Below are 25,990 nucleotides of genomic sequence, written 5' to 3'. Positions count from 1 at the left end.
CTTCGATCAGTTCTCTAGAACACCTGTACTTTCACGAACTGTGTTTTTTGAGTTCGCAGCTTCAGGGAGCTCAGAATACCAGGAAGCTATTAATAGCCATAAAATTAAAATTGCATTGGGAACGTACGGAAGGAACAAACTGAATAAGCCTTCTTAATTAGGGCCTGAAACAAGGCTGGCATTAAATAAATTTTTGTCCGGAAGAAGAAAGAAAGAAAAGATGAGAAAGAGGGAAGAAGGGAGGGAAGGCAGGATTAAGCATGTATTAAATCCCTCTTTTGAAAAACATGTTTGGTTGAATCATATGTAGTTGCCATTTCTGTAGGTCAGAAAACAGTTGAATATTGGTGATTTGATGTGGTTCGATCTAACAGTATCAACAGCAGGAAATCTGCTAGGTATCTGAAAAGATGTTGCTCCAAATGCTGGATTGTCTGCTCCCCACGTAAACCCCTCCTTCCAGGCTGATGGATCTGTAGGTGTTCGCAGGTCCCACAGATGTTCGATCGGCCATATTGAAAACACTAAGAACAGCACCCACCCCGTGGAAACACCCAGGCCCCTTGGTGGTCTGAGGTATGAAGTCAGTTCGGCTCAGCCAGTGGAAAGGAATGAGCTCCCACAGCCGAAAAGAATGCCTTTCAACAGAATGTCAAAGTGCACAGAAATTGTTTATTCCAGCATCTGTTTTGACCTCGCCCTCTGAGGCAGGGCCTGGGCGGACCACGGTCACATTCTTGCTTTGTTGTCCACAAAAACAGGGATGTGCCAAAAGTTGTGCAAACCCCATGACATATGCCACATGAGATGAGTCATTTTACCGTTCGAATATCAGAAAGGAATCTTAACAGCCGTCTAATTACAGAGACTCGAGCAGGCTGGACGGAGCCCTGTCTCCTTCTACTTCTCCATCGGGGCTGGGACCCCCTGAAGGAAGGCACCCCAGCCCCGGCCGACACTCTCCAGCCGGCCTCCTCCTCATCCTGCCTCCACTTGCCCATCTGCTGCAGACGGCCGACCTGAGATGGGACCATCCCAGGATGCTGCACCGAGCCTCAGTTTACCTACCTGTGACCTGGAGAATGCCTACCTTGCAACATCCTTCCAGGGATCAGGGAGATGGCCAAGTTAACCCACTTTCACAAACTATAAAGTGCTTTTGAAACCGCTGGCTGTCATCCACGTGATGTCTCCCCACGGCCAGGTCACCTCGGGCCCCACCTGGGACCCTCTGTCCATCTCTCCTGGCTGTCTCTCTGACTACATCTCCTCAGAAGCATCCCGTGGGGCCTTCCTCCTCTTGACAAGGACGCTCTCCACCACTCTGGTGTCGGCATTTGGACCAGAGTGGACGATCTTTCAGAACCTCTCCCCACATGGTCATATTTGGGCTCTTCCAGTCACCGGCTCCGCCCAGTCCCGATTCCACCTGGCAGACGCCACCGCCTGTGGCTGAGCCTGCTCACCATCTCAGCTGCCTCTTCCTGGGTAAAGTATCGTTACAAGCTGGAGCAGAAGTTTTCTTCCATATACCCTGAAAAGGTCCTGTTCCTCTTAGCCTGGTTAAGTCTATGATTTGTGTGTGTGTGTGTGTGCGTGTGTGAGGAAGATTAGCCCTGAGCTAACATCTGCCATCAATCTTCTTTTTGCTGAGGAAGATTGGCCCTGAGCTGACATTCATGCCCATCTTCCTCTACTTTATATGTCAAGCATGGTTTGATAAGCAGTGCGTAGGTCCACACCCGGGATCTGAACCAGCGAAGGCCGGGCCCTCAAAGCAGAATGTACAAACTTAACTGCTGTGCCACCAGGCCAGCCCTAAATCTATGAATTTTGTATGTGAAAAGAATGACTTTAAATGGGTTTTCCAAGATGAAATTTCATCACCACTCTCCCGGTGACATAGCTTTGGTCAAATATTTGGAAAAGGAAGATAATAATAATAATACCTATCAAACTCACAGGGTTTTATAAAAGGTGAGATAATGAAGCAGAATCAAGTTAAAAATGAAAAGCTCTGTATAAATAGGTGATTCTTATTACTGCTTTCTGATGAAGGTGGAAGACCTAATCACTTTTACATTATAGTGTACTTGCTCATTGCTTGAAAATGTGCAATTGCTCTGTAATGCAGACACTACGCATCACGCCTTCAGCAAGACAGGCGACCGCAGCACCAATGACGCCAGCGCCTCCTGCTCCTCGCCGGCCTCCGCAGAGCACCAGGGCGTCGCTGCACCTCCACACCGAGCAGGGGAGCCGCCTGAGTCCACACTGTCCCACCTTCAGCCCGAGGCAGCGGCCCTGGAGCTCTGCCATCCACACCCTCTGGCTCTCTCTCTGCTCTGGCCACTGTTCTCTCAGCTGCTCCTCCCAAGCAGAGTCTGTGCTGAGGCCAGACACAGCTCTCCTCTCAGCAGTACCTTTTCCAAATGTATTTCTTCCTACATTTTCCCTTGATAAAGCTCTCTAATTTTTTTTTTTTTTGGATTCATTAAAGTTTTTCTTTAAGATATTATTTAGCTATTATTGACATGAAATAACTTTAAATTTCTTTTTCTTCAAGTCACATTTGACATAAGTGGAATTGGGACTTACTCTGGAGAAAATTTATATAAAAATGACAGTAACATTTATTATGAAAGTCATGCACAAAAGCAGCATGTTAAAAACGAGATGCTGTGTGCTGCTGGTGGGAATGTAAGATGGTGCAGCCGCTGTGGAACACAGCATGGGGGTTCCTCAGAAAATTATAAATAAAATACCAGATTATACAGCAATAACACTTCTGGATATTTATCCAAAATAACTGAAAGCGAGGACTGAGGGAGATACCTACACATCCACATTCATAGCAGCGTTGTTTACAATAGCCAAAAGTTGACAACCACCCAAGCGCCCATAGATGGATAAATGGATAAACAAAATGTAGTGTTTCCATACAATGGAATATTATTCAGCCTTAAAAAGGAAGGGAATTCTGATGCATGCTTCAACATGGATGAACCCCGAAGACATTATGCTCCGAGAAATAAGCCAGACACAGAAGGACAAACAGTGTATGATCCACTTATATGAGATCCTGAGAGGAGCCAAATTCATAGAGACAGAAAGTAGAATGGTGGGGGCCAGGGGCTGGGGGAGGGGTGGGTTTTAGTGTTAGTGGGGACAGAGTTTCAGTTTTGAACCGGACACCTAAAAATGGTTAAGATGGTGATTTTTATGTTGTTTGTATTTTACTACAATTCAGAATAAAATTTTAAAAATGAAAAAATTTAAATAATGCAACTGAAATTAAGAATATTAAATAAGATTCTATGGTCTTGTTTGCCCTAAAACTGCTTTATTTACCTATTTTTAACCAGTTTTAAATAAATTTCATTTTAACAAAGGTAAACAAGATAACTACTATAAACGGATAAAAATTGTTTGGATAACTCTAAATGTTAGAAAAATTAAAATGAGTTGTTCTTGGGACCGGCCCCATGGCCGAGTGGTTAAAGTTCTGCGCCCTCTGCTTTGGCAGCCTGGGTTCATGGGATCAGACCCCAGGTAAGGACCTACTCCACTCATCAGCCATGCTGTAGAGGCATCCCACATACAAAATAGAGGAAGACTGTCACAGATGCTGGCTCAGACCTAATCTTCCTTAAGCCAAAAAAACAAAAAACAAAAAGAGGAAGATTGGTAATGGATGTTAGCTCAGGGCAAATCTTCCTCACCAAAAAAAAAAAAAAAGAAAGAAAAGTTATTCTAAAATTTTTCTTCTCAAAACTTTTGCAAGGGAAACCGTTTCCATTTATGGTCAATGTGTGAAAATTCCAATAAGGAGCCCAGGAATCCAGCCTCGGAGTTTGCCTAGGTGGTGGAGCAACAGCCCTCTGCATCTCTCTGGAAGACAGAGGGAAGGGAAGCAGTAGGCGCCTCAGGCAGGATGGAGCCCCCTCCCCCACCTCTGGTGTCCCGGATGGGATGGATACCACCGGATCTTACCAGGGCGTTTCCAGGCTGGCCGAGTGAGGCCCTAATGTGGGTGGCATTATGTGCTGTGTTCATTTGGAATCTGGAATTGTTCTAGAAGCATCCTGACTCTTCCAGGATCCTAGAATGACTTGGTTCTGCAACCTTTAGTGGCAGATCCATGCAGTGTCAGTTCCTGTGCAGCTGTTCCTCTTAAGGAGGCAACTGGACCCTGCCTCAGCTGTCAGTCATCAACCGTGGGAGGAAAGGCCATGAGAAGCAAACCATGAGCACAGATGGAGCCCTCGGGGCGGAGGCCAGTTGGGGCACACCAATCAGAAGGCCATGGGGCCAAGACTTCCCACAGCCGCAACTCCACCACCCCAGGTGAATTCACTCTCACGCTCTCTGCAAAGTCTAAGTCGTGAAACAAACACTAGGTTCTGTTTTATTGAAGAACATTCTGTTTCAACTTTACCAAATTCTGTGCGGGAGTACTGGATGCTACTTCCATTTTTCCCGATAACGGGGATCCCTTTTGAGGAGCAGAAATGACTACGAACGTGAGTGTGGTGTGGACGCAGCGGAGCAGCTGGAGAAAAAGGACGCCTGAATCCAGTCCTGCCCTGGCCGGGTGCTCGGTCCTCACTCTGCTGCTCCCAGTGGCCCCAGCCCAGCCCACAGGTCAGCGCTTATTCGGCCAGAAACAGCTGAAGTTTGCCGTCCAGGGTGGCTGTGGCGAGCTGTAATTGAAAATAAAATGCCATGTGGTTTCAATCACCTCTCGTGCACTGAGAAAACCACGAGAAGAGTGAGCTTATGGTGTACCTTTTCTCATTTGTAATTTTCTAGACCACAGAACAAAACGCATTGAAATAGTAAAGTCTGTATACTCACAACAGGTATGCCCTTGTACTCAATTAAGGCAAACGTTTCATTGCTATTCTAATATCTGTGAGTGCCGTGGTCAGACTCAATCTGTCTACACCACCCAGAAGAGGGTAAGGTGTCCTTTCTGCAATGTCTGCATACTCTCAAGCAGCCACGAGAGCTGAGGGACAAATCGCGTCACTTTCACTTCCTGCCGTCCTTTGTGATGGGGCCTCACATGCAGGGGACGCCCAGGACACCGTGGGCTCGTGGCCCCACTCCCCACCTGCTCCTGCCCAGGGTGGGAGGGCGGCTCGTTCAGTGGTGGTCAGGACAAAGAGCGAGGCATGCATGGGTGCTCCCCCGTTTCTTCTGATGGGGTCGGCTCGGTAGAGCTGCTGCCCGCCCACGTTAGCCCCGTGGGGCGGGGTCTGCATCGAGAGGGTGATTCAGGGGAGTGGCAGCAAGTCCTTCGGCCCGTTGTCTTACTCGGCTCCAGCTTCCATAACGAAACTCCAGACTGGGGGCTTGACAACAGAAGTCTGTTTCCTCACAGTTCTGGAGGCTGGAAGTCTGAGATCAGGGTGTCAGCACAGTTAGGTTCTGGCGAGGTCCCTCGTCCTGGGTGTGGATGGCCACCTTCTCTCTACATCCTCCTTGCGTGTTCAGAGAGGATATCTCCTCCCCTCTTAAGGCCACTAATCCTATCCTTTAGGACCCCAGCCTGTGACTCCTTTAACTTTAGTTACCTCCCAAAGGCTCTGTCTCTAAATACAGTCACACTGGGCGTCAGGGCTCCAACCTATGAATTTGAGGGGGTGGACGACCCAATGCAGTCCGCAGCACCAGAGATCAGTCATGCCTCCCCGTTTTGCTTTCTAGCAACAAAGGTGCATGTCGTCCTCCATCTGCCCGACCCCGTGTCTGACTCTGTTATCTCTGAACGCAGAGGGGAGAAAGAGTGCTATGTCCTGACCTGAAACCCCAGCAGGCGTTGACTTGGCCGAGAGCCGTGAGTGGAGCTTGGAGACCACACTGTGCAGGGCTGAGCTGCCTGAGGAACCAGCACCCTCAGGGCCACCAACACCAGCCACATGGGACGGTGGCCCCGGCCGGTCATGGGGGTTTGTGGTGCTTCACCCTTTCTTAGGTTTCGCAGCAACATCAGGATTTGGAGTTAAACAGATGAGTCCCAGGCTCACTAGAGTCCGAGTGGGGTTCTGCTATGAATTAGCAGGTCTAAGAACACAGAGCTGGGTCCATTGCTCCAAATTCCGTTCTTCATTCTGAGCCACAAGTGGCCACGTTGAGTTCTCTTGGTCCTCTGTGGTCAACAGTCACCTCCCACAAGGACTCCAGTTGGCTTTCTATGTCCTAGATACTCCAGCTCTGGACAGGCTTATTTCAGAGACCCTCAGCATCTCCTTTACCCCAAAAGAGTACTAGATTTTATTTTAAAAATACAATGGGGTAAGAGCCGTTTTCATCAGTTAGACTAAAAAACCAATCGATACAGTGATTTTCATTCTGAAGGCTAAGGAAGCAATTACAAAGTCCACGGTCTGAATCCTGTCATCAGGAACAGGTTTCCATAGCAAGGACCAGAGTGGTCTGACACTCACGCTAGCTTCTCAACTCATCAGGGTAAGTGTTGCCTTTGCCAACAATTTGACATAGAATTATTTTAACAATAGTGACCTTAGCCATGTCCATGACCTCAACTGTCAATTCTGTATGGACCAGGAATGGGTCTGCTATTTTGATTTTTTTAAGTGCCTCTCGATAACCTCTGATCTGCACTGAAATTCTATATTATACAATGTTACGCTATGTCACCACCTGGACATCACAGGGAAACTTCAGAACAAATTAACTCATACTTGTCCTACCCAAAGAAGATACTGTAACCTTCACTAGTCATATGATAGAATGTCTGGATTAATCTTTGAATCTTCTCTTCACTCAAATAATGCACTCAGTACCGACTACCTCACAACCTCGCCATCTTTCACTCTCCAATGCCTTGGTGTTGCCCTCTCCTGCTGTATTCAGGCGGCTGCCATATTAGGCTGAGCCACTGTTATCTCATGGAGGAAGCAAGGGAACTGCATCTTAGCTCTTGCTCCAGTCCCGTCCGCCCGCCTTCTAGATCGTCTTGCAAACGTCTGCCAATATATTTTCCTAAGTTGTTACCTTACTCCCTTTAGTACTGCGGCCAAGAATTTAAACAAAATCCATCAGCCACACGAAGGTCAGGTTGACTTTGATCTTGAGTGCAGTGTCCCTCCCGTCTACATCTGTGTCTCTCTGGTGTCTGCACCCCACTGTGGCGCATCTCTCCTTTGGCACCCGGGTGGCAGGCTGCTGGGCAGCTCCTGATTTCCAAAGTCTTCCACAATTGGGCCCCCCTGCCTTTCTCCTTTCACTCATTTGTACTGTTATTATGGTAAGGTAATAAAATACAGTCTGGATAGTTGAACCCATATTGTTTTGATATGTTCATCAATATTTTGGTGTATTACCTCAGGTCAAAGCCGGGGCACATTGCGTCTACCGGCTGGATAAAGAGGAGACGAGGAGCCAGTGTGTGAATTTGTGATCTTTGATGTATAAAAGCCTCTGCCTCAGAACAGGTGAAATATCTGGAATAAGATAGTCAACAGGAAAAGACTGCGCTGTTTCTGTGGCCACAGATTTAGATGTTTTTTCAGTCTCTGGCTGGGAGGAAAGGAAGGCAGGGTCCAGATTCCTTAGACCCCATGGGCCCCTGCGAAGGTCCAGAAGTCACATCTTTGCTCGCTTCCTGAGCCACTTCGGGAGAAGCGGATGACAGACACCCCCGACAGCTGTGGGATCTCAAACTGGGATTAGTGCTCCATCCTCAGTGCAGCACCTGAGAGGTAAGCAGTACTGTGTCTAGTGGGGTGGGGGCAGATGGGCCCTCAGAGGTCCCACAGTTGCATGGGGAGCGGGAGCTACCTCATGCCCTGGCCCTGGGCCCAAAGTCATTTTGGAGACAGTGACACAGCCCAGCCCCATGGCCTTTGTGGACTGGTGCCAAGAAACAGAGGGCTCTGCAGACGCGGCATGGATGGGTCACTGATGAGGGCCTGGTGCTCCTCATCTAGCTCATTGCGTGTGCTCCAGAAACCCACAAACAACCTGGGAGCCAGTCCTAGTCAGCTCCGGCTGCTATAACAAAGTACCATAGACTGAGTGGCTCATAAACAACAGACACGTATTTCTACAGTCTGAGGACTGGAAGTCCGAGATCACGGTGCCAGCGTGGCAGGTTCTGGTGAGAGCCCACTTCAGGGTTGCAGATTGCTCACCGTGTCCTCACATGGAGGAAGGAGTCAGGGAGCTCTCCGGGGTCTCTTGTTTAAGGGCACTAATCCCATTCAAGTGGGCCCCAGGCTTAGGACCTAATCACCTCCAAAAGGCCCCACCTCCTGATCCCATAACCTTGGGGTTAGGGCTTCAATGTAGGAATTTGAGGGCATGGAAATATTCCGTCTGTTGCAGAGTCCAAGTCAGGGTCTAGGGGCTGGAGTGGAGCCACAGTGACCACGGGTGCTCCTGCCCACTCAGTAAACGGGGGCATGCAGGAGAAATTAACAAGTGAAGGTTGCACATCTTACACACTTGAGTTTGTGGGTTGAGTCTGACTCTCGTCACGATACCATGTCTGTCCAGCAATCATGACGCTCTACCGCTGGCTCAGCGCTCTGCGTCACCCTCACTCTCAACAAGTGGTGGCAGCCGCCTTTGAAACATGAGGGCTCACACCGCACTGTGTGCCACCGGGCACGCCTACACATCACGCTCCCTCAAGGAAATGTATCCTCTGATCGCCTCGGCTTTTCTAAAACTACCACGTTTTGTCTCTTCTTAGATATTGCTAGGTTCAAAATGCCCCAACAACATCAGGTGATGTTTCATCAATGTATCAATAGCTTCCTGGGATGACAATCTTTTATGTTGATTGACACTGATAGATCTTTACTTTCACGAATGATTAAGTGAATCAAAGATCAGAAACAGAGAAATAATAAGTGCACTTTCTGAGTGCTTATTGCACAGGGCCATATTGATATCAACATCGATATCCTACATAAGACACTAAGATCCCTAATCTAAGAGAACTTAAAGCCATCAGACGCAGCACAGAGAACCATCGAGAACTTCTACTACTTGGTTCAAAATTGTAAACACCCTCCAGAGTTCCAGCGTGGTTATTATGAACATAGGCTGGGAGTCGAACCTTGGCTCTCCCACAAATTTGGTGTGATGTGGGGCGAGTCACTTAAATTCTCTTTACCTCAGTTTGGGGTAAATTCCTGGAGTAATAGTACTGGGTAGTGTTACCTATGTAGGATTTGTGAGGACTGGTCAGTTAATACATGCAAAGCACCTCTTGGAACCAGACACACAGAGTGTGCTCTCCAAACGTTAGAATCGTCGTAGAACTGACAGATGATAGACAGATATGGTCCAATATTACACTGGGGCAACACTGTGCTTATTCACAAGTCCCAGAATAATTTTACACCCACAGACGTGTCAAATTTATTTCAAAATTTCCCTCTAATTGGACTGTATCAGAGACAATGATGATAAACCACACACATCCAGGATAAAAAAAACGTGAGGTTTATCTGTTCTAAATAACTCAGTCTACAAAACACTGCCACAGATCTCATACTCATGACATCCTAGAACATTAACAACTCTTTCTTAGAACAGATCTTGAAACAACATAAAAATAATTCTCAGACAGCTGTGGCACTTCTATTTCCAAGCTCTTGAACCATATAGAAAAGGAGAAAGCATCAAAATCCAGTGGGTAAAGGCATTGTTCCTATTCATATGAATTTAATTTGAATTAGGCTAGGAATGTAACCTCTTCATGTCAGGTATGCATCAAGATAAATGGAATATACGCTGCACATTCCCAGGAGTCTGCATCATTTGATCCCTGAGGAGCAGGTGCTACTCTCACTCTCTCTCTCTCTCTCTCTCTCTCTCTTTCTCCAGAGAGAGAGGGAAGGGCAGCGGGGCAAACTGCCAGAGTTTCATGGAAAATGAAGCTTCAGGTAGACAGTGAATGAGTTAGCCTAAAGAGAGACTTTTCAAAAGACCTGGGATGAGCCCCCTGGAGCCAGGTGACAAAGTGCAACCCAGAATGGAGACAGGAAAATTCTCCAGATCTCTCTGCAGGGAGAATGAAGAGGTGCTGTGAGAACTCAGAGAAAGAACCAACTAAGTCTTCTGATTGTGAGGGACAAAAACCCAGCTTGAGCTAGCTTAGCAGAGAGGCATTTTATTATATGGCTCCTGGAATGTCTAAAGGAGGTAAAGAACAACAGCGGATTTTGAAAATCCACCGGCAAAGCCAAAGCCATAGATTTAAGTGTCCTAGGACTCTGTTGGCATCCTGTGTCTGCTCCTTGATATATGCTTTCCTTTTTCTTCTTTCTCTTTGGAAACCATGTGTTTCTAATTCTCTGGTCCACATGGCCAGGAAAAAAAAATAGACAAAACAAATAGCAACAGCAATCTTAGCTCACTTAAGCTACCAGGTTTCAGCCTCAGCCACTGCTTCCTCTCAGTGTCAGCTTCAAAATTCAGCCCAAGGGGGGTCAAGTGTCCTGTTACTTGATGCTCCATGATAACCTCGTGGGTGGAAGGTTCCCAGAAAAGCAGTGAGACTGAAAGACAAACTATGAGGGATAGGGATGATCCTTTTCCTAAAATAAAATTAGGATATCCCATTTGAGTGAATGTTTGGCTTCTGCTGGAGCAGGGGTATTTATTTCACCATTGCATGTTGCAAACTCTAGGGTAGTTATCATTGAAAGGACTAACAATTCTGAGGCTTTCACGGGACTTGTTAACGTGTACAGTTGAGTTGGCAAGAAAATAAAGTCAAAAATAGACTGAAAGCCAGAGTGACAAGTTTATGAGGTCACATTCTGTCTTCCCTGGGAAATCACTGGTTTTTGTTAAAAAAAAAAAAAAAAAAAACGGGGGGGCAGGGGACTGAGGCTTCAATGGCCATCTGGACACAGAAGGTGAGGACCTGGGGTCTCGTGAGGAAGGAGTCGGGACTGAGGAACCCCACAAAGCCAGAAGGCTCATATGTTTAAGGCTTGAGTGAAGCATGGACTAGAATGACCACCCAGGTTCCCAGGGAGACAATGATAGTTGAAGTAGGAAATCGTCTCCAAAATCCATAACCGCAGGGCTGCCCTTATGAGAGTTTGCAGCTTCAACTCATGCTGTGTGACACAAGGACATCCAAGTCAAGGAGCTAACATAAATTAAAAATATGGTCTTGGTTAGTAATATGCCTGGAGCACCTAGCAGAGCAAACCTAAGACCTCCCTGGACCACTGCTTCAACTGAAGCCAAGCAGGACCCTCAAGGATAAACTCTGCTCAAGTTCATCTCTGGATATTTCCCCATGATTTAGACTTAGTGGAAACAAAACACAGTCGAAACAGAATACTAAAAACTTCAGAGCATAGAGCCATCATATACAGTCTTGAAATCAATATGTCAAAAATCACTAGTAACATGATAAAAGAATAAGGTGCTAAAATCAAGAAATGGAAGATTGAAAAGGATCAAAGTGAAACTAGAAATAAGAGTAGAGTCATTGAATATAAACATTCAATTAATGAGTTAAGAGTTCATTAGAAACAGCTGAAGAGAGAATTGGTGAAGTGGAAAGCAGGTATGAAGAAATCATCCAGGATGGAGCTCATAGAGATGAAAGGATGGGAAATGTGAAAGAGAGTTTAGATGACAGACTAAGCCCAATAATTACTTAATAGGAGTCCTAGAAGGAGGGAACAGTGAGAATGGAGAAATATTTGAAGGGATAATAGAATTATCCAGAATTAGGGCAAAATCAAATTGCCATAAAGAGAGTAAAATGAGTTCTAGGAAAGAAAAAAAATAATAAATCCACACCTAATTTTATAATGAGCCTCCAGGACAGTACACATAATAAACTTCCTCAGTTGGTGAGCTTCATTCTGAACCTTTACCACACAGCAGTGGGCTCTAGGTAGATACCAGGGCCTGCCCCCTCTCATAGAGATTTGGTTTCAGTTTTGGGGTGTGGAGGCACAAGGAGTGATGCTAAAATGCAGACTCCAAGTGACTCTGAGGTGCAGTGAGAATCAAGGTCTACTTTTTAATACATTACTCATTTCTCAGTTTTAAAAATTACTATCAATTACTGACCATTAACTTTGTTGTGATGTCCCTCATTGAAAATAAAACTTTAATTTTCATGAAAATAAATTCACCAAATTTTTTGCCTCATGTTTCACACGTTTCGAGTTTTGTTTAAGACGTCTTTCCCAAGCATAGGTCACAAAGCTATTCTCCTGCAATCTATTTCACTTACTTATAATTTTACCTTTCATATTTAAATATTTAAATCACCAGATATATGCATGTTTAAATGGAAATACAGTTTTATTTTTTCTCAATATAGAGAGCCAATTTTCTTAAACATTGTACCGAATAATCCATCTTTTTCCCATTGTTTTGTGCCATATTTAATATGCATTCAGTCTGCAAATATACATGGATTTATCTCTGAATTCTCCACTATATTCCTCTGGCTTTATTTCAGTTCTTGAACCAGTACCACGTTGTCTTTATTTCCATGGTTTTCAAGTATTTCTCATCATCTACTAGGGAACATATGAAGTTGACCTAGCCTTTTATGGATCTTTTTTCTCCAATATATGTTTTTTGGAATAGGTTTATAGAGTCCTACCGGAATTCTTATTGAGATTTCAATAAATTTATAAATTAGTGAAGAATAAGCATCCTTATAACATTAAGTTGTAAGTTAAATTATGGAAGGATATGGAATGCCATTCAGACCTTCTTCTGTGCAATTTATCAGAGTTTTAAAATTTTCTCCATAGTTAATTGTTGTTCTTAGTTAAGCTCCTAGAGACTTTCAAGTGCTATTTGCTACCATAAAGAGAATCTTATTTTTATTTTAAGTTTAGTTAGTTATTATTGGTGTATTGATTATTGTAACTAGATATTACATGCAGCAACCTTGTTGAATTATATTAGGTCTAATAGCTTAATGATTCTGTTAGTTCTTCCAGTTAAATGAATCAAATCATCTGCAAATAACAAGAGTTTTGTTGCTTCTCTTCTAAGTTTTTTCACTCTCGTTCATTTTTCTTTCCTTGCTTTTTTGACCAAGATCTCCAATATCATATGACATGTAGTTGTAAGAATAGGTATCCTTGTCGTGTTCCTGATCTTAAAGAGAATGAATGTAAAATTTCAGTAAGTATAATATTTCCTGCATATTTTCTCATATAATCTTTACCAGATCAAGAATCTTCTTTCCATTCCTACATTGCTAGATTTCCTTCAAATCCTAAATAGCAATGAACTTAAGTGATTTTTCTGCATCTAGTGAGGTAATACAAAACATTTTCTCTTTATTAAAGTAGCAAATTAAGTCACTACATTTTCTGATGGTGAAGCAGTCTTGAATTTGGGGATAAATCCTACTTAATCAGTATGTATGTTTAATCACATGGTTGAATTCAGTCAGCTTGTGTTGTACTTAAGATTCACATAGGTTTGTTTATAACTGAAATGGGCCTATAATCACTTTTTGAATTATATTTAGCTGGTGTTAGAATAAGAAATACCTCACCTTCATTGTGAGACAAGTGGAATTCTCGCACATTCATTGCTAGTGGAAGGCAAAATTGCATGGCCACTTGGAAAACAGTTTAGCATTTTCTTACAAAATAAAACATACACCTAATAGATGACCCAGAAATCCCACATGTTAGTATTTATCCAAGAAAAACAAAAACATATGTTCACACAAAGAGCTGTTCACGAATGTTTCTAGTAACAGACAAAAACTGGAGACAATCAAAAAATCCACAAATTGGTGAATGCATTCACAAGGTATGATATCCACACAAGGACTAACTACTGACACATGCAACAGTGTGAAAAGGTCTCAGAAAGCACTATGCTCACGAGAGAAACCATACAGCAAACACATATTGACTTACTCAGTTTATATGGCTTCCTATAAAGACATGTAGGGACAGAAATCAAATCAGGGGTGGGAAGAGGGAGTTGACTGAAAGTTCAAGGGATCTGGACTAAAGGGGATATTCTCCATCTAGACTGTGGTGGAGGTCACATGGTTGTATACATCTGTAAACTCTCATTGAATTGTACACCACAAAGGATGAACTCTATGGTATGTAAATTATATGTCAGGAAACCTCAATTTAAAAATAATAATAAATGCTACCACATGTTGGACAAAGTGATGCAGATAATGGGAGCTGGCAGAAGATTATTCAAAATAGATCACGTCCAAAATTCTTATTGAGTGAAAAAAATAAGCCTTTGCAATCTAAGCCATGTAAAAGCTGCCAATAATGATGTTTGTGTCTCAGGTTAAATGAGATTTACTGGTACAGTAACACTTTATTTGAAGAATTAAGAGCATATGTCATAAACTAGATCTTACAAAACTCTAGGTGTTTGAATGCCCAAAGCATTAAAAAAAACAAAACGAAAAACCTGCTTTTTGATATCACACACCTTATGTGCACACAATGGGGCGATCCCCACAAATGATGATTAATAATCAGATGTGGAAAAAATTTGGTTTCCAACAGAAACTGAAGAATACAGGAAAAATCAGACAAGTATTCTAGATTATCCATCCCAGAATTTACTCATACTTCATACACAGCTACTTTTTAAATCTAGTTCTAACAACACAGGCTGCTAAATTGTTAATGTTTCTATTCATTGCTTTCACAGTAATCAGCAAAAGCAAACAGGCTCCATCTGTCCTGATTTCCTCCTTTAGGAGACAACTTTTTAAATGTTTCCTTTTCCTCAGTGTTTCTGCAGGCACTAAGATCATTCACTGAGAGCCATCTTCCAAGTTTGCAACAGGTGGGGCAGATCATAATGCTCCACCTGCAGCATGGTGTTGTCTAAACAGGTCTGAGAATAGCCACTTTTCTCTAAACGCAAGATTCTTTAGAACCTTCCTACTTTTCTTCTTCCCCATGCAAAGCTGACGTGGCCCTTCGGTAAGAGGAAGCAGCAAGCACAGCGGTTCAAGCACCTCTGGGTCAGGCTGCCTGGGTCTGAATCACAGCTCTGCCTTGTACCAGCTGCGTCTTCTTAGTGAAGTTACACAACCTCATCTGCCTCGATGTTTTCATCTATAAAGTGGGGACAAACTTACATGCCCTCTGCTGCCTCAACTTCTTTATCTATAAAATGGGGATAAAAACAGCATCCACTTCAGACGACAGATCTGAGAACTCAGCTAGTTCAGATCAATGAAGTCTTAGGACAGTACCTGGCACACAATAAATGCTATTATTTTTATGATGTAAATATCACCCTCCTCTAGGACAACTAGGAAAATGTCTCCTCTATGTTGATTAGAACATGAGAAGATACCATGAACAGCTCTGGGATCTGTATGTGAGCCTCCAGGTGCATTCTAAAGGAAGCCAGAAAGGAAGCCATCTAGAGAGGAGACGCACTAGGCAGAGCAAAGAGGGTGAAGGCACCAGCCCGGCTTGTTGGGCATCAGCACTGACCCTGCTGCTTGTCTGCCCTTTCAGGAGCTGGACCTGCCTTTCTGGCTTCAGCTGCTGTGAGGGCCTGGTCCTCCCTGGACAGCAGGCGGACTTGCTTGTGAAGGGAGTCAACCCCGTGAGGAGCTCCCAGGTGGTCAGTAGAAATAGCGAGTGGGTGGCCCAGGGTAATTAACATGAAATAACCCAAAGTGAGCCATAACTATCACTCTAACAAAATCCAAAAGTCCCAAAGTACCATTTTTCCTGCATGAAAAGGGCCCAACATATGACTTGTTTAAAAATACGGCCCCTGCAGTTATCTACAAGCCATCCTTTCACTAGATGTTTTTCGTAAATGTAAATGAATTCCCAGACTCACAGCATCCTTGCCAAAAACTAGAAAAACCATCCCTTTTAGTCTGAGTGATAAGCAGGAGTAAATATTTCAATCACAGTTAACAGTCCGGAGTCTTAAGGACAATTGATGAAAAGTGTCGTAAAAGAAATACGTTTAGTCTAACTTGCTTAAAACTCTTTGATTTGAAAATCGTCCCCACAGCTGGGCCCTTGTACTCCCAGAGACCCATTATTCTCTATTCTTCTCTGAAAACCTGTCTCCGTCTCTCCCAGCTGGAGGTAACGAGAAAATCACAGGAACACCCAGTAAGGAATCCCAGATGATGGAGAAATCCAGCTTCCATAATCCCTGTGACTTGGAGACGTCCCTGTCCATGAGAACTGCATTTCACAGCACAGGCGTGAAGGGATAAAAATCCCCAACACGTAGTTGGAATGAAGAGAGAAATTCATGTCACCAATTGTGAGGGACTTGGCTTCCCGCCTAATTAAAACACGGGCGTGTAGCTCCCAGACTCTGACACAGCCGTTGTTTATCTTTGTGCCTGACAGGCAGCCAGAATCTGCCTGTTGCAGATTTCAGGGGTAGATAAGGGGAAAGGTCTGAGATTTCTTCACAAAGAACTCACTGTTCAGCCTCATCCATCAAAAGGAGAAATTTAGAAATGAGAAGAGAAAGAGACTTTCAAATGCTCCCTAAAGCAGAATGTTAAGACGATCCTCAATGCTACCGTTCTTATCCAGTTGCTTCAAATGTGATCGTGGGCAGCCAAGGAGCAAAACAGCAATATGAGGATTGGCTGTCCAAAGCAAAGTGAAATCCCCTTCCCGTAGGTGTGAGCACAGGGCTTTCTCTACTATTAAAACCCTTGCCTGTGACACTGCTGAGTTCAGTTTGTCTGGTGGTTAACACACATCCAAGGGGAGACCTCCCCAGTGCTCTTGCCCTTTTTCAACCTTGCAAAAAGAACTTGGAGGCTGGCAGGATTTCACTGTGATTGAGGCAGAAATGGTGCAGACTTGCAGGCTAGTGGACCAGTTACTAGTTATGTAACCTCAGGGAAATTATCTGGTTTCTCTGTACCCCAGGTTCTATCACCCGTCAAATGGGAACAAGAAGTAATCATGCTTCAGAATGTGGATGATGTATCCACGTGCATGGCGCATATACTGATACAAAGTTACTTCATAGCGTGAACTAATGTATATAATGTTGACACATTATTAATGTAAAGTCACTAATTGTAGCTGTTTTTGTGTCAGCCCTTAATTTTCCTATCACCCGTCTTTTGCAGAAGCTGCTCCCTTAAAAGGATCTGGTTCTGAAGCTTAAGGGAAATCAGTGTTGGGACACTTTACGCGCCTGGATATAAGACATGTTTATGCCCACATTACTATTTGCATTCCCCTTAATCAAAGCCTTCATAAATTCCCAACATCTGCTTCTGTTGATACAGAATCGTTTAGTTGGGCCATAAGATTTCAGAGGTGAAGGTAACCTTACAGAAAAGTCTAGCTTGCTTTTTTATGTCCCAACGCTAACAGTGACACAAGGACCTCATGCTGGTTTGTGAAAAGTCGCAGAGCTGTGAGGAGCAGAGCTGGACGGTCCCTGCAGGGTAACTGCTGCGAGGCGTCACCCCTGCAACGGGAACTTTTAACAGCGTCTCACACACAGGTACTTTGCTTGGGCGGAGGCATTTAAGTGCAAAGATTTCATTTAGATTAAAAGCCTAAAACTAGTTTATATTTGAAAGTGTTAGCTTCATGGCACCATGGCAGAGAAAGCCAGAGAATGCAATACCATTTCCCCATTTCAGGCTGGATAGGCACCCGTCTTGTTTTATGGATTTCAGAAAAGAAAACCCCATGAGGTAGCCTTATATGCCTCCTCAGGATTGAATGAGCCTCTCTCAAAAGGCATTTTTAAAATCTGATCAGAACATCATGCCTCCATTTCAGCCGGCAGTCTTGATTACTCAGCCTTCATGAAGGATAGTTGGCTATTGATCAGGTCCTTCTCCTGATCAGTTAACTCAGAGTTTCCACGATGGGCCAGGGCACCATCATTTCTGAAATCTCTCCAGACAGTTCCAACACACAGCCAGGGCTGAGCTCTCCGAAGATTTAAATTCTATAATTTCATTACTCTTCAAACATCTCTAATCCAGGATAAATATTTCCACTTCATTTAAATTTGCTGAAGTCCAACATGTGGAAACGTTTTGTGGTCGTCCTCCTGGCTTCTCCCCATAAGCGGTTCCAGTAATCCGACTTCACAAACTGCATCCCAAGTTGGCATTTCTGTCCCGCGTGTGGGGGCAGCGAGGCGGGTCTGGGCTGGTCAGAGCTGGATGGGACACAGAGGTCTGCCCAGGGTAGATGCTCCCCGATGAGTCAGTGCTGGACCAGTAACCCAGGGAAGCGTTCAGTCTGGAACGGTCCGTCTGCACCATTTCCACAGTGAGCTGGAGGGCAGGGTCATGGAACACACGTCCCCATCTCAGATTCCCGGGCATATTTCCTCAGCACGAAGGCTTCCACCCAGGTATCCTGGCAAGAATGGAATTCAAGCCGTCGGGTCCTTCCCGACCTTAAGCTCCCTTGCATTGTGGTGAGAATAAGTTGAACCTATGCACTGCGAGCTCCTGCGGGAGCAGTTAAGGCCGTTACTGCAGTCGACCCAAGAACTGGCAGCATTCCCTTCATGGAGCAGACAGGCCCTGGTGAGGTTTATGTAATCAGTCAGCGTGTCTCCGAGAAGCTTGGGGATTCTACAGGATGAACTTGACCGTAACAATGCAAGAGCTCATCCAGTCATTACCGCTCAGCGTCAGAAGGTAGAGATTAGGGTGTGTGGGAAAAGGCATGCTTTTCCCCAGATGTCAGTGCACGCTTTGACTCCCCGCATGCCCACCGCAGCGCTGGATGCTGAGCATGAGTCTGCTTCTGCCTTTGAAAGGAAAGAATCCACAGACCTGCCAAAGCCCATTCACGGGGTGCGGGACACCTTGCTGGTTCTGTAACTCATCTACAGACAGACACGAGGCTTCCAGACCAGATGCTGTCTCAGAGCCTGTTCTCTCTGCACATGTGAACTGCACACGTCGCTCTCTTTAGAGATGTGGCTGGAGAACGAGACAAGCAGTGGGTTGGGGTTTTCCTTGGCATCCCCGGCCTCTGGTTCAGATATGCACGCAGTGTGCTTCAAATAATCAGAAGCGCTTGGAGCATCTCATTCTGGTCCTATACCTCCAAAGACCCCTAGAGTGTTTTCATGGCCTGGAAATTTCCAGAGATGAAGCATCGTAACTTTGAACTGTCTGAAACTTCACCTGTGTTGATGACAGGACCCAAGTTCAGCTCCTGAATTTCCAAAAGGCTGATCCACTTTATGGGCTGTTTTAAATTATCCACTGGTCATCCACTAAAAAAAAAAAAATCTAATGCTGCCTAAAAACTTGGACTGGGATAATGACCCACGTATTTTGCCAAGTAGAAAATCTGCTCACTATTGCAGGACAGAACTGCTAGATCAAATTTTTAATCTACGCTTTGAGGCATCTCCTTTATTTCAAGCGTATAGAAATTATATACGAAATAGCATAAGAGAAAAAAAATAAACAGACATAGCCAGACTCAAAAACAAGAAAAGTTCTCCAAGAACAGAAACGAAACAGAAACACAAGCTTACCCCTTGGGTCTGCTGGCTTGAGGCAGAAAGTGTGTGCTCCACAAAAAGATGGGAGCCCAAAATGGTGGGGTCTCCACTGTTCCTGAAAAGAGGCTGACATAGTACACTGGGACCTAGAATTTCAGTTTAAACTAAATACACGCCCAGGGAGACACGAGCTCATCCCGGGAGAAGATCCTGACATGAGCTGCCAAATGGCGAGACCTCTGGAACTGGGCGTCCTTCCGTCATGGAGAAGGAGATATTGCTCCAACGTCCTGAGCTGGGGTCCCATCAAATTCAAGGAGAAAGTAGGGGAGAAAGAGAAAGGGCAAAGCTGAGCACGTTTCCCAATTAAAAATTAATCTGTACATTAAAATTATAAAACACGTGTCTACGTTGAGTGCTCAGAAGACAGATAAATAACAATTGGAAGATAAATGCATTTCAGATGAATTTGACATAAAAATACAGCCCGAAAAACAGTTTAAAATAAGTGTGTTTACCGTCCCCAAAAAGACGACTGGACAGAAGCCAAATAAAAACCAAGAAGTTATTTTACAAATTGCAGTAAAATATAAGAAGGTGGAGATGTTAAAGAACATATTGGAAATAAAAAACGAATATTGAAAAACAAAGGCAGAACATCCCCTGCCTAGACAAAACACATTTGAAGTTAAGGAATCACCCAGAATTCAGCTTAGAGAGACAAACTGATTTAAAAACATGAAAGATCAGTTATGAGCCATGGCAGATACTTTGAGAGTTTCAAAAATATATCTAATAGAATCCAGAACACAATAATGAAGGCAACTTTGGAGAAAAAACATCGGAAGAGGTAAAGGACAGCAAATTCCTTAACAGCAACATTAGATAGAAGGCAATACAATCATATTTTCAAAGCATTAATAATCATAATGACATATTTTATTAGCATGTTAATAATATGCCAATCTAGACATTTATACCAAGCTAAACCATCATGTAGGTGTGAGGACAGAATGAAGACATTTTCAGCTACACAAATTAAGAGATATTGTCACTTACTTTCAGTATCTTACTGAAAAGATATTATGAAAAGATGTATTTCAGGAAGAGAAGGGAGCCTAGAAGGAAAAGATGAGACACAGAAAAACAGTGACCACAGAAATTGATCTAAATTCTGGGCAAAAATAACAAAACTCTAGACAGCAATAACCACAGTGTTCAGGGCACAATATAAAGTCTGTTAGGATCTTTTTCTTGTCCAAGAGGAAACAGATATACGGAATCACTTTATTTTTTTTTAGAGATACAGAATAACTTCAGTTTTTAAAAATAATATGAATAGCTAAGTATGTGTTATAATATTAAGGATAATAATTAAACCAAGATAGAGCTATAATCTTTAGCTTTCAACCAACACTGGGAAAAACATAAAAAATTAAATCAACCTTGCAGAGAGAGAAAAAAGAGATAAAAGAATCAAAGTAAAAGGTTGAAAAATAGCAAAATTCATTTGTCAAAATAAGTCAGAATATATCAGTGGTCCAAAAAAATTGTGAATGTGCTATTCTCCAGGTAAAAGAAACTATAAAATTGAATTAATTAATTCAGCTAGGGGGGCTGGCCAAGTGCTGTAGTGGTTAAGTGTACACACTTCGTTTAAGCAGCCCGGGTTCACAGATTCTGATCCCGGGCACAGACCTAGCACCATTCATCAAACCAGGCTGTGGCAGCATCCCACTTACAAAGTAGAGGAAAATTTCCACAGATATTAGCTCAGCAACAATCTTCCTCAAGCAAAAAGAGGACTATTGGAACAGATGTTAGCTCAGGGCCAGTCTTCCTCACAGAAAAAAAAAAAAAGAAAGAAAGAAATTCAGCTAGAAAGGTTGAAAGTAAGCAGCCGAGAAAAGATATGCCACAGAAATATGAACCAATATAAAGCTGGTTTAGCACTGTTGATGAAAACTAAAAGAAAATTAATATAAGTCCAAAAACATAAGTAGGGAAGAAGATGAATGCCAAATAATGATACAAAGGAAAATACTCAGGAGGATCAAGAATCACAAATTTTATGCAACTCAGTGTCAGGACACTTAAGGCAAAAGCCGGATGAACTATAAGGAAAAATTAACGAACGCATACACACAGTGGCAGCTTTTAATTCACCCCTATTGTAAACCTACAGATCAAAGGACAAATATAATAGTAAGGTCATAGCAGATTTGGAAAACAACATCAACACGTTTGATACAATAGATACGATATACTAGATATTAAGTAGAATCGCATAACAACAAACATACACGATATACATTTTTTTTCCAAACACACAGAAATCTTATGAAAATTAACCAAAAAGTAGGTAACTACCCAGGGACTAGGTCAACATCGTATGAATCATAATCTTTGGAAATAATTAGAAATGACATGTTTGGAAACTAAAAAAGGCATTCCTAAGTAACTCATTGGGTTAAAAGGAAACCATAACGGAAATTTTAAAACAGTTCAGTGACTTTCCTGCATCTATTGAGATGATCATGTGATTTTTATTCTTCATTTTGTTAACATGGTGCATCACGTTGACTGATTTGCAGATGTTGAAGGCTCCCTGGAACAAATCCCACTTGATCATGATGTGTGACCCTTTTAATGTACTGTTGTATTTGGTTTGCTAATATTTTGCTGAGAACTTTTGCATGTATGTTCATGAGTGATATTGGCCTGTAACTTCCTTTTTCTGTGGTGTCCTCATCTGGTTTTGGTGTCAGGGTAATGCTGGCCTTGTAAAATGAGTTTGGAAGTGTTTCCTCCTCTTCAATTTTTTGGAAGAGTTTGAGAAGGATAGGTATTAATTATTCTTTGATTGTTTGATAGAATCCACCAGTGAGCCATCTGGTCCTAAAAACTAAATGAAAACAAAAGTGCTTCATGTCAAAACTTGTGCACTGAAACTAAACTTGTACTTTGAGATTTAAAACAGAAATTTAAAAGAAAAATAGCCTGAAAATAAATAAATGAAATAGTCAACTCAATAAGCTAGAAAAGTACAAATGAAGGATACAAAAAGTAGAAGGGAAAAAAAGATGAGAGAAAAATTAATGAAGGAAAAAGTAAAGAAATTCAAGTGAAGATCAACAAGACCAAAGGCTGTTTCTTTGAAATGACTAATCGTATCCACACCCTTTCTAGTGAAGTTGGTCAAGACGAAAGAAGGAACGCAGAAGTAAACAACGCTGAAACAATAAACGGGATTTGCCAACAGTAACAAAATTTAAAGATCAGCTTCAGAAGCATATGTCCTACCGTCCCCATGACAGCCCCGTGGAATATCTCACAGAACTCTCAAAATTAATTTATTATTTTCATTCCCATCCCAAAATGGTTTGTCTCCAAATCCACTAGTGAACCTCCCACTCCCCATTTACTTAGGTCACAAACCAAGTAAATTCTTTGACTCTTATCTTTGTATTGTTGTATAAGAACAGGTAATTGAATGTAAAGACCAATATATTTAAAACATCTTAAAGATACTACACAACTAGCAATACACTAAAAACCTATATTTTTCTGCACAGAGAAGGATTTTGTAAGAGCAACATTTTTGCATATATTACGCTATTAAATCATATGCCATACGTTTAATGTAGTTTTTTAAAATAATCTATGTAATACATATGACATGCCTATGTCAATGTGTGAAATTCGCAAAGGCTCTGAGAAATGATGATCATATCTAGAAATATTGTTAAAATAGGGAAAGATAATTCAATCTTTTGCCCCATTGCTAATGAGGACACAGTTCGCCTTATGAAACAAATACACGATTCCAGCAAAATACAAGTGTGCGGTTCTCACCTCCCCTGGATCTGTTACTTTCAACTGTCAGCTACAGTTAGATACAAAATGACCTTGCTTTCTTTCTCTTGTTTATGTATTTGGGCAAATGAGCAGCCGCATGTAGCTTTCTTTTTCATTTTTAATCAGCTAATCCAAATCCAGCAATGATTTGCCAAATGTTATTATCACTGTGCATTTCTAATCTTGCTCTAAGAGGATTAGGACTAAATGAGTCTATGTAGCTGGGTGCGTAACAACCAGGGGTGGCCATATTTTTACTTGGAATTTAAAAAAGAGAAAGGAAACTGCCTTTGATCTGTGGTTCCGTGCGGTATCTCAGGGAAGATATATTACCTTGGTGAATCTCAAGTTTCCTTCATGACAAATGGTGATGATGACGCCTTTCCCATCACGTCAGCAGGGGATTAAAGGAGATAAAGTGCAAAAGTGCCGGGAAGTGTGAGGTTCCTGTTAAGTGTCGGTTGAGATAAAATGGAGAATGACAGCTTTGAGTCAGTAGAGATTAAAACTCTGTTGTGGAGAATTAGAGAAACAGATGCGCACAGGAATCATCAAAAATGTGCGTCCCTGGCTCTTTATATCTGCTGCAACACGGGAGCTGCCTTTAGTAAATGCAGAAGAAAACTCTGTCTAAAACTGGATTTAGAACGTAGTCACAGCACTTCCTCTTTGAGCAGAAAAGTTTACCCAGCAAGTGGCTCCCTGCCAGCCGGTGTGACTTGCCCCCGTGTCAAGGACCAGCGAGTCGACCCAGTACCATGTGGCAATGCTGGTGACTAGTGAGCTTCTGTGAATGTGGGACCACCCGTTGGCCAGAGACCAATTTTCCTTTTGGGTGTTTTGTCAGGCATGAATCTGAAGCCCAGGTGATCAATACCCTCGCCAAAACAAGCAGGAACGCATTTATGAGAACGCTCCAGCTATATGGCAATTTGCAGGATGTAATTTACCCTCTAGGTATTACACTGTACAACATAATGCCGAAGTGGAAATGGTACAAAAAATTGTGCTACAGGACTGACACAGCAAAGACATCATCGTGTTTCTAAGCTGAGATGGAGCTCGTGTTCACAGCTCACCCCTCCTCTTGTGCGAGATGCAACAACTCGTTTGGGATTCAGAGTCATTTAAGCTCAAATCCCCATTAATTCTCATCGCCACATGGAGAGACACAGTGACAAGATCTCCTTCAGAGAGACCTGGCTCTCCTCAGGACCCACCCCAGCGCATCCCTCTACTGTCACACCTGGAGTCAAATTTCAGCACGCACCAAGGTCAGGAGACAGAGGCTTGAGCCAGAGTGACACCGGCTTACCCATTCACATGGGCATCACGTGGGGAACAGTGTGAGGACCTCCAGGGAGGCCAGGCCAGGAAGAGAGTGGTTGTAATGGGGCAGTGTCCCAGGGCAGGCATCTGGCCGCAGAGCAGAACCTGGCCTGCCTGCTCCAGCAGCTGCACGTGGTTCTAATTGCTTTCTGAGTGGCTGACTCACACCAGTGCCCAATGGTGGCCTGTGCTGAAGCCGGTGGACGTGCCAGAAGTGTCCTGGAATATTATCCAGAGAGAGATCCAAAGACTTTGTGATACTGGAATGCAGAGTTGTTTGTAACCTAGACCACACCCAGATCGTGACCCTCCCCACCTACGACAGCCCAGAAGATCTCCCTTCACCGCAGGATTGAGAAATCCACCAGCCAGAGGAGGACATTTCTGAAGGAGCGCTACACAGGGAGCCTCCGTGGCCAGGGTGGACGCAGAAGATGCTGCCAGCCACTGGGCCGCTGGTTTCACTGGAGATGCCGGGAGCCAGGGTCACAGAGGCCAAATGGCCACCTTGAGTCTGGAGACTCAGAGGGCACGGCCTCCATCACAGACGGGTTACAACCCAGGGGTCTGACCTCAGCGAGGCAGAGGCAGCTCACTGACCACTCGGGCTCCTGTCCCAACACACTCGCTCGACCCATTCAATCCCCATGCACCTCCCCTGAGACGAGGCTGGTGAGGGGTCAGTGACAAAGGGCGTCAGCCTGCTCCGTCTCACGGGGGACCCGCTGGCGCTGAGAGCACCTGTGGTTATTTCCCCAGCTCCCAGGTGTACACTTGGAACTGCCATGCTCAGGAGCTGGCAGCTCCCCATCTGGCTCGCTGCTCTGCAGGATACAGGCTATCATCCTAGGAAAGGAAAATAGAGCTCCACTCAGTATAAAATCCTGAGCCAAAAGCAACATTGGGCTCACAGGGGACTCACAGGGATTAGTGCCACCGTCAAAGAGTTGGAGAACGGAGGGCTTTTATTTCCCATAATCCTGATGCGTCCTGCATGGAACATGGGCTTCTTGGAAAACTGGGCGCATTTTATATGCTTTGCCAAACGGTGACTAAAATGGAACCAGCTGCTCCGGATGCACTGGGTACTTGAGGGAAGGAGCCAGGGCGGCCCCCGGCCACAGGCTGTCCCCTCTCACCTTAGCATATGCTCGGTGAGAGTGTGTGAGTGCGGGTGGGTGGGTGTGTCTGAAGTCACTGGTTCTCACATGGCAGGGACAGCAGTGTACCTTCGGCGTCGTTCCTCGGGCCACACCAGCTTTCTGAGCCGGGGCCTCTCTCACTCAGCAGGAAACACAACTGTCATCTCACGCGGGTCTATGAC

At 43.8% G+C, this 25,990-nt stretch overlaps 1 protein-coding gene and 1 long non-coding RNA gene across 31 annotated transcripts in view; one reads left to right on the top strand and one right to left on the bottom strand.

The window, feature by feature from the left end:
• WDR27 (WD repeat domain 27) overlaps nucleotides 1–25,990 on the bottom strand; it is a 213,696-nt gene that overhangs the window by 38,540 nt on the left and 149,166 nt on the right. For 16 of the 30 annotated variants that reach the window (XR_011434345.1, XR_011434334.1, XR_011434341.1 and 13 more), the window contains one exon: nucleotides 4,377–4,703. The exons of the other annotated variants lie outside the window; for them this stretch is intronic. Coding sequence is in view for 9 of the 16 variants with exons in the window: in XM_070256183.1 (XP_070112284.1) it covers nucleotides 4,653–4,703 (51 nt within the window). In the remaining 7 variants the exon portion in view is untranslated. Of the gene's footprint in view, nucleotides 1–4,376; nucleotides 4,704–25,990 lie in introns of those variants that run through there. 30 annotated transcript variants of the gene reach the window in all.
• On the top strand, nucleotides 823–2,927 carry LOC138921618 (uncharacterized). The gene is made up of 2 exons (XR_011434348.1): nucleotides 823–1,488; nucleotides 2,135–2,927. It is a non-coding gene; the product is annotated as an uncharacterized lncRNA (long non-coding RNA).

Source organism: Equus caballus, chromosome 31 (genome assembly GCF_041296265.1).
Source record: "Equus caballus isolate H_3958 breed thoroughbred chromosome 31, TB-T2T, whole genome shotgun sequence".
Taxonomy (NCBI): domain Eukaryota; kingdom Metazoa; phylum Chordata; class Mammalia; order Perissodactyla; family Equidae; genus Equus; species Equus caballus.
The sequence above is the reverse complement of the archived record's forward strand: the minus strand, read 5'-3'. Positions and strand labels throughout refer to the sequence as shown.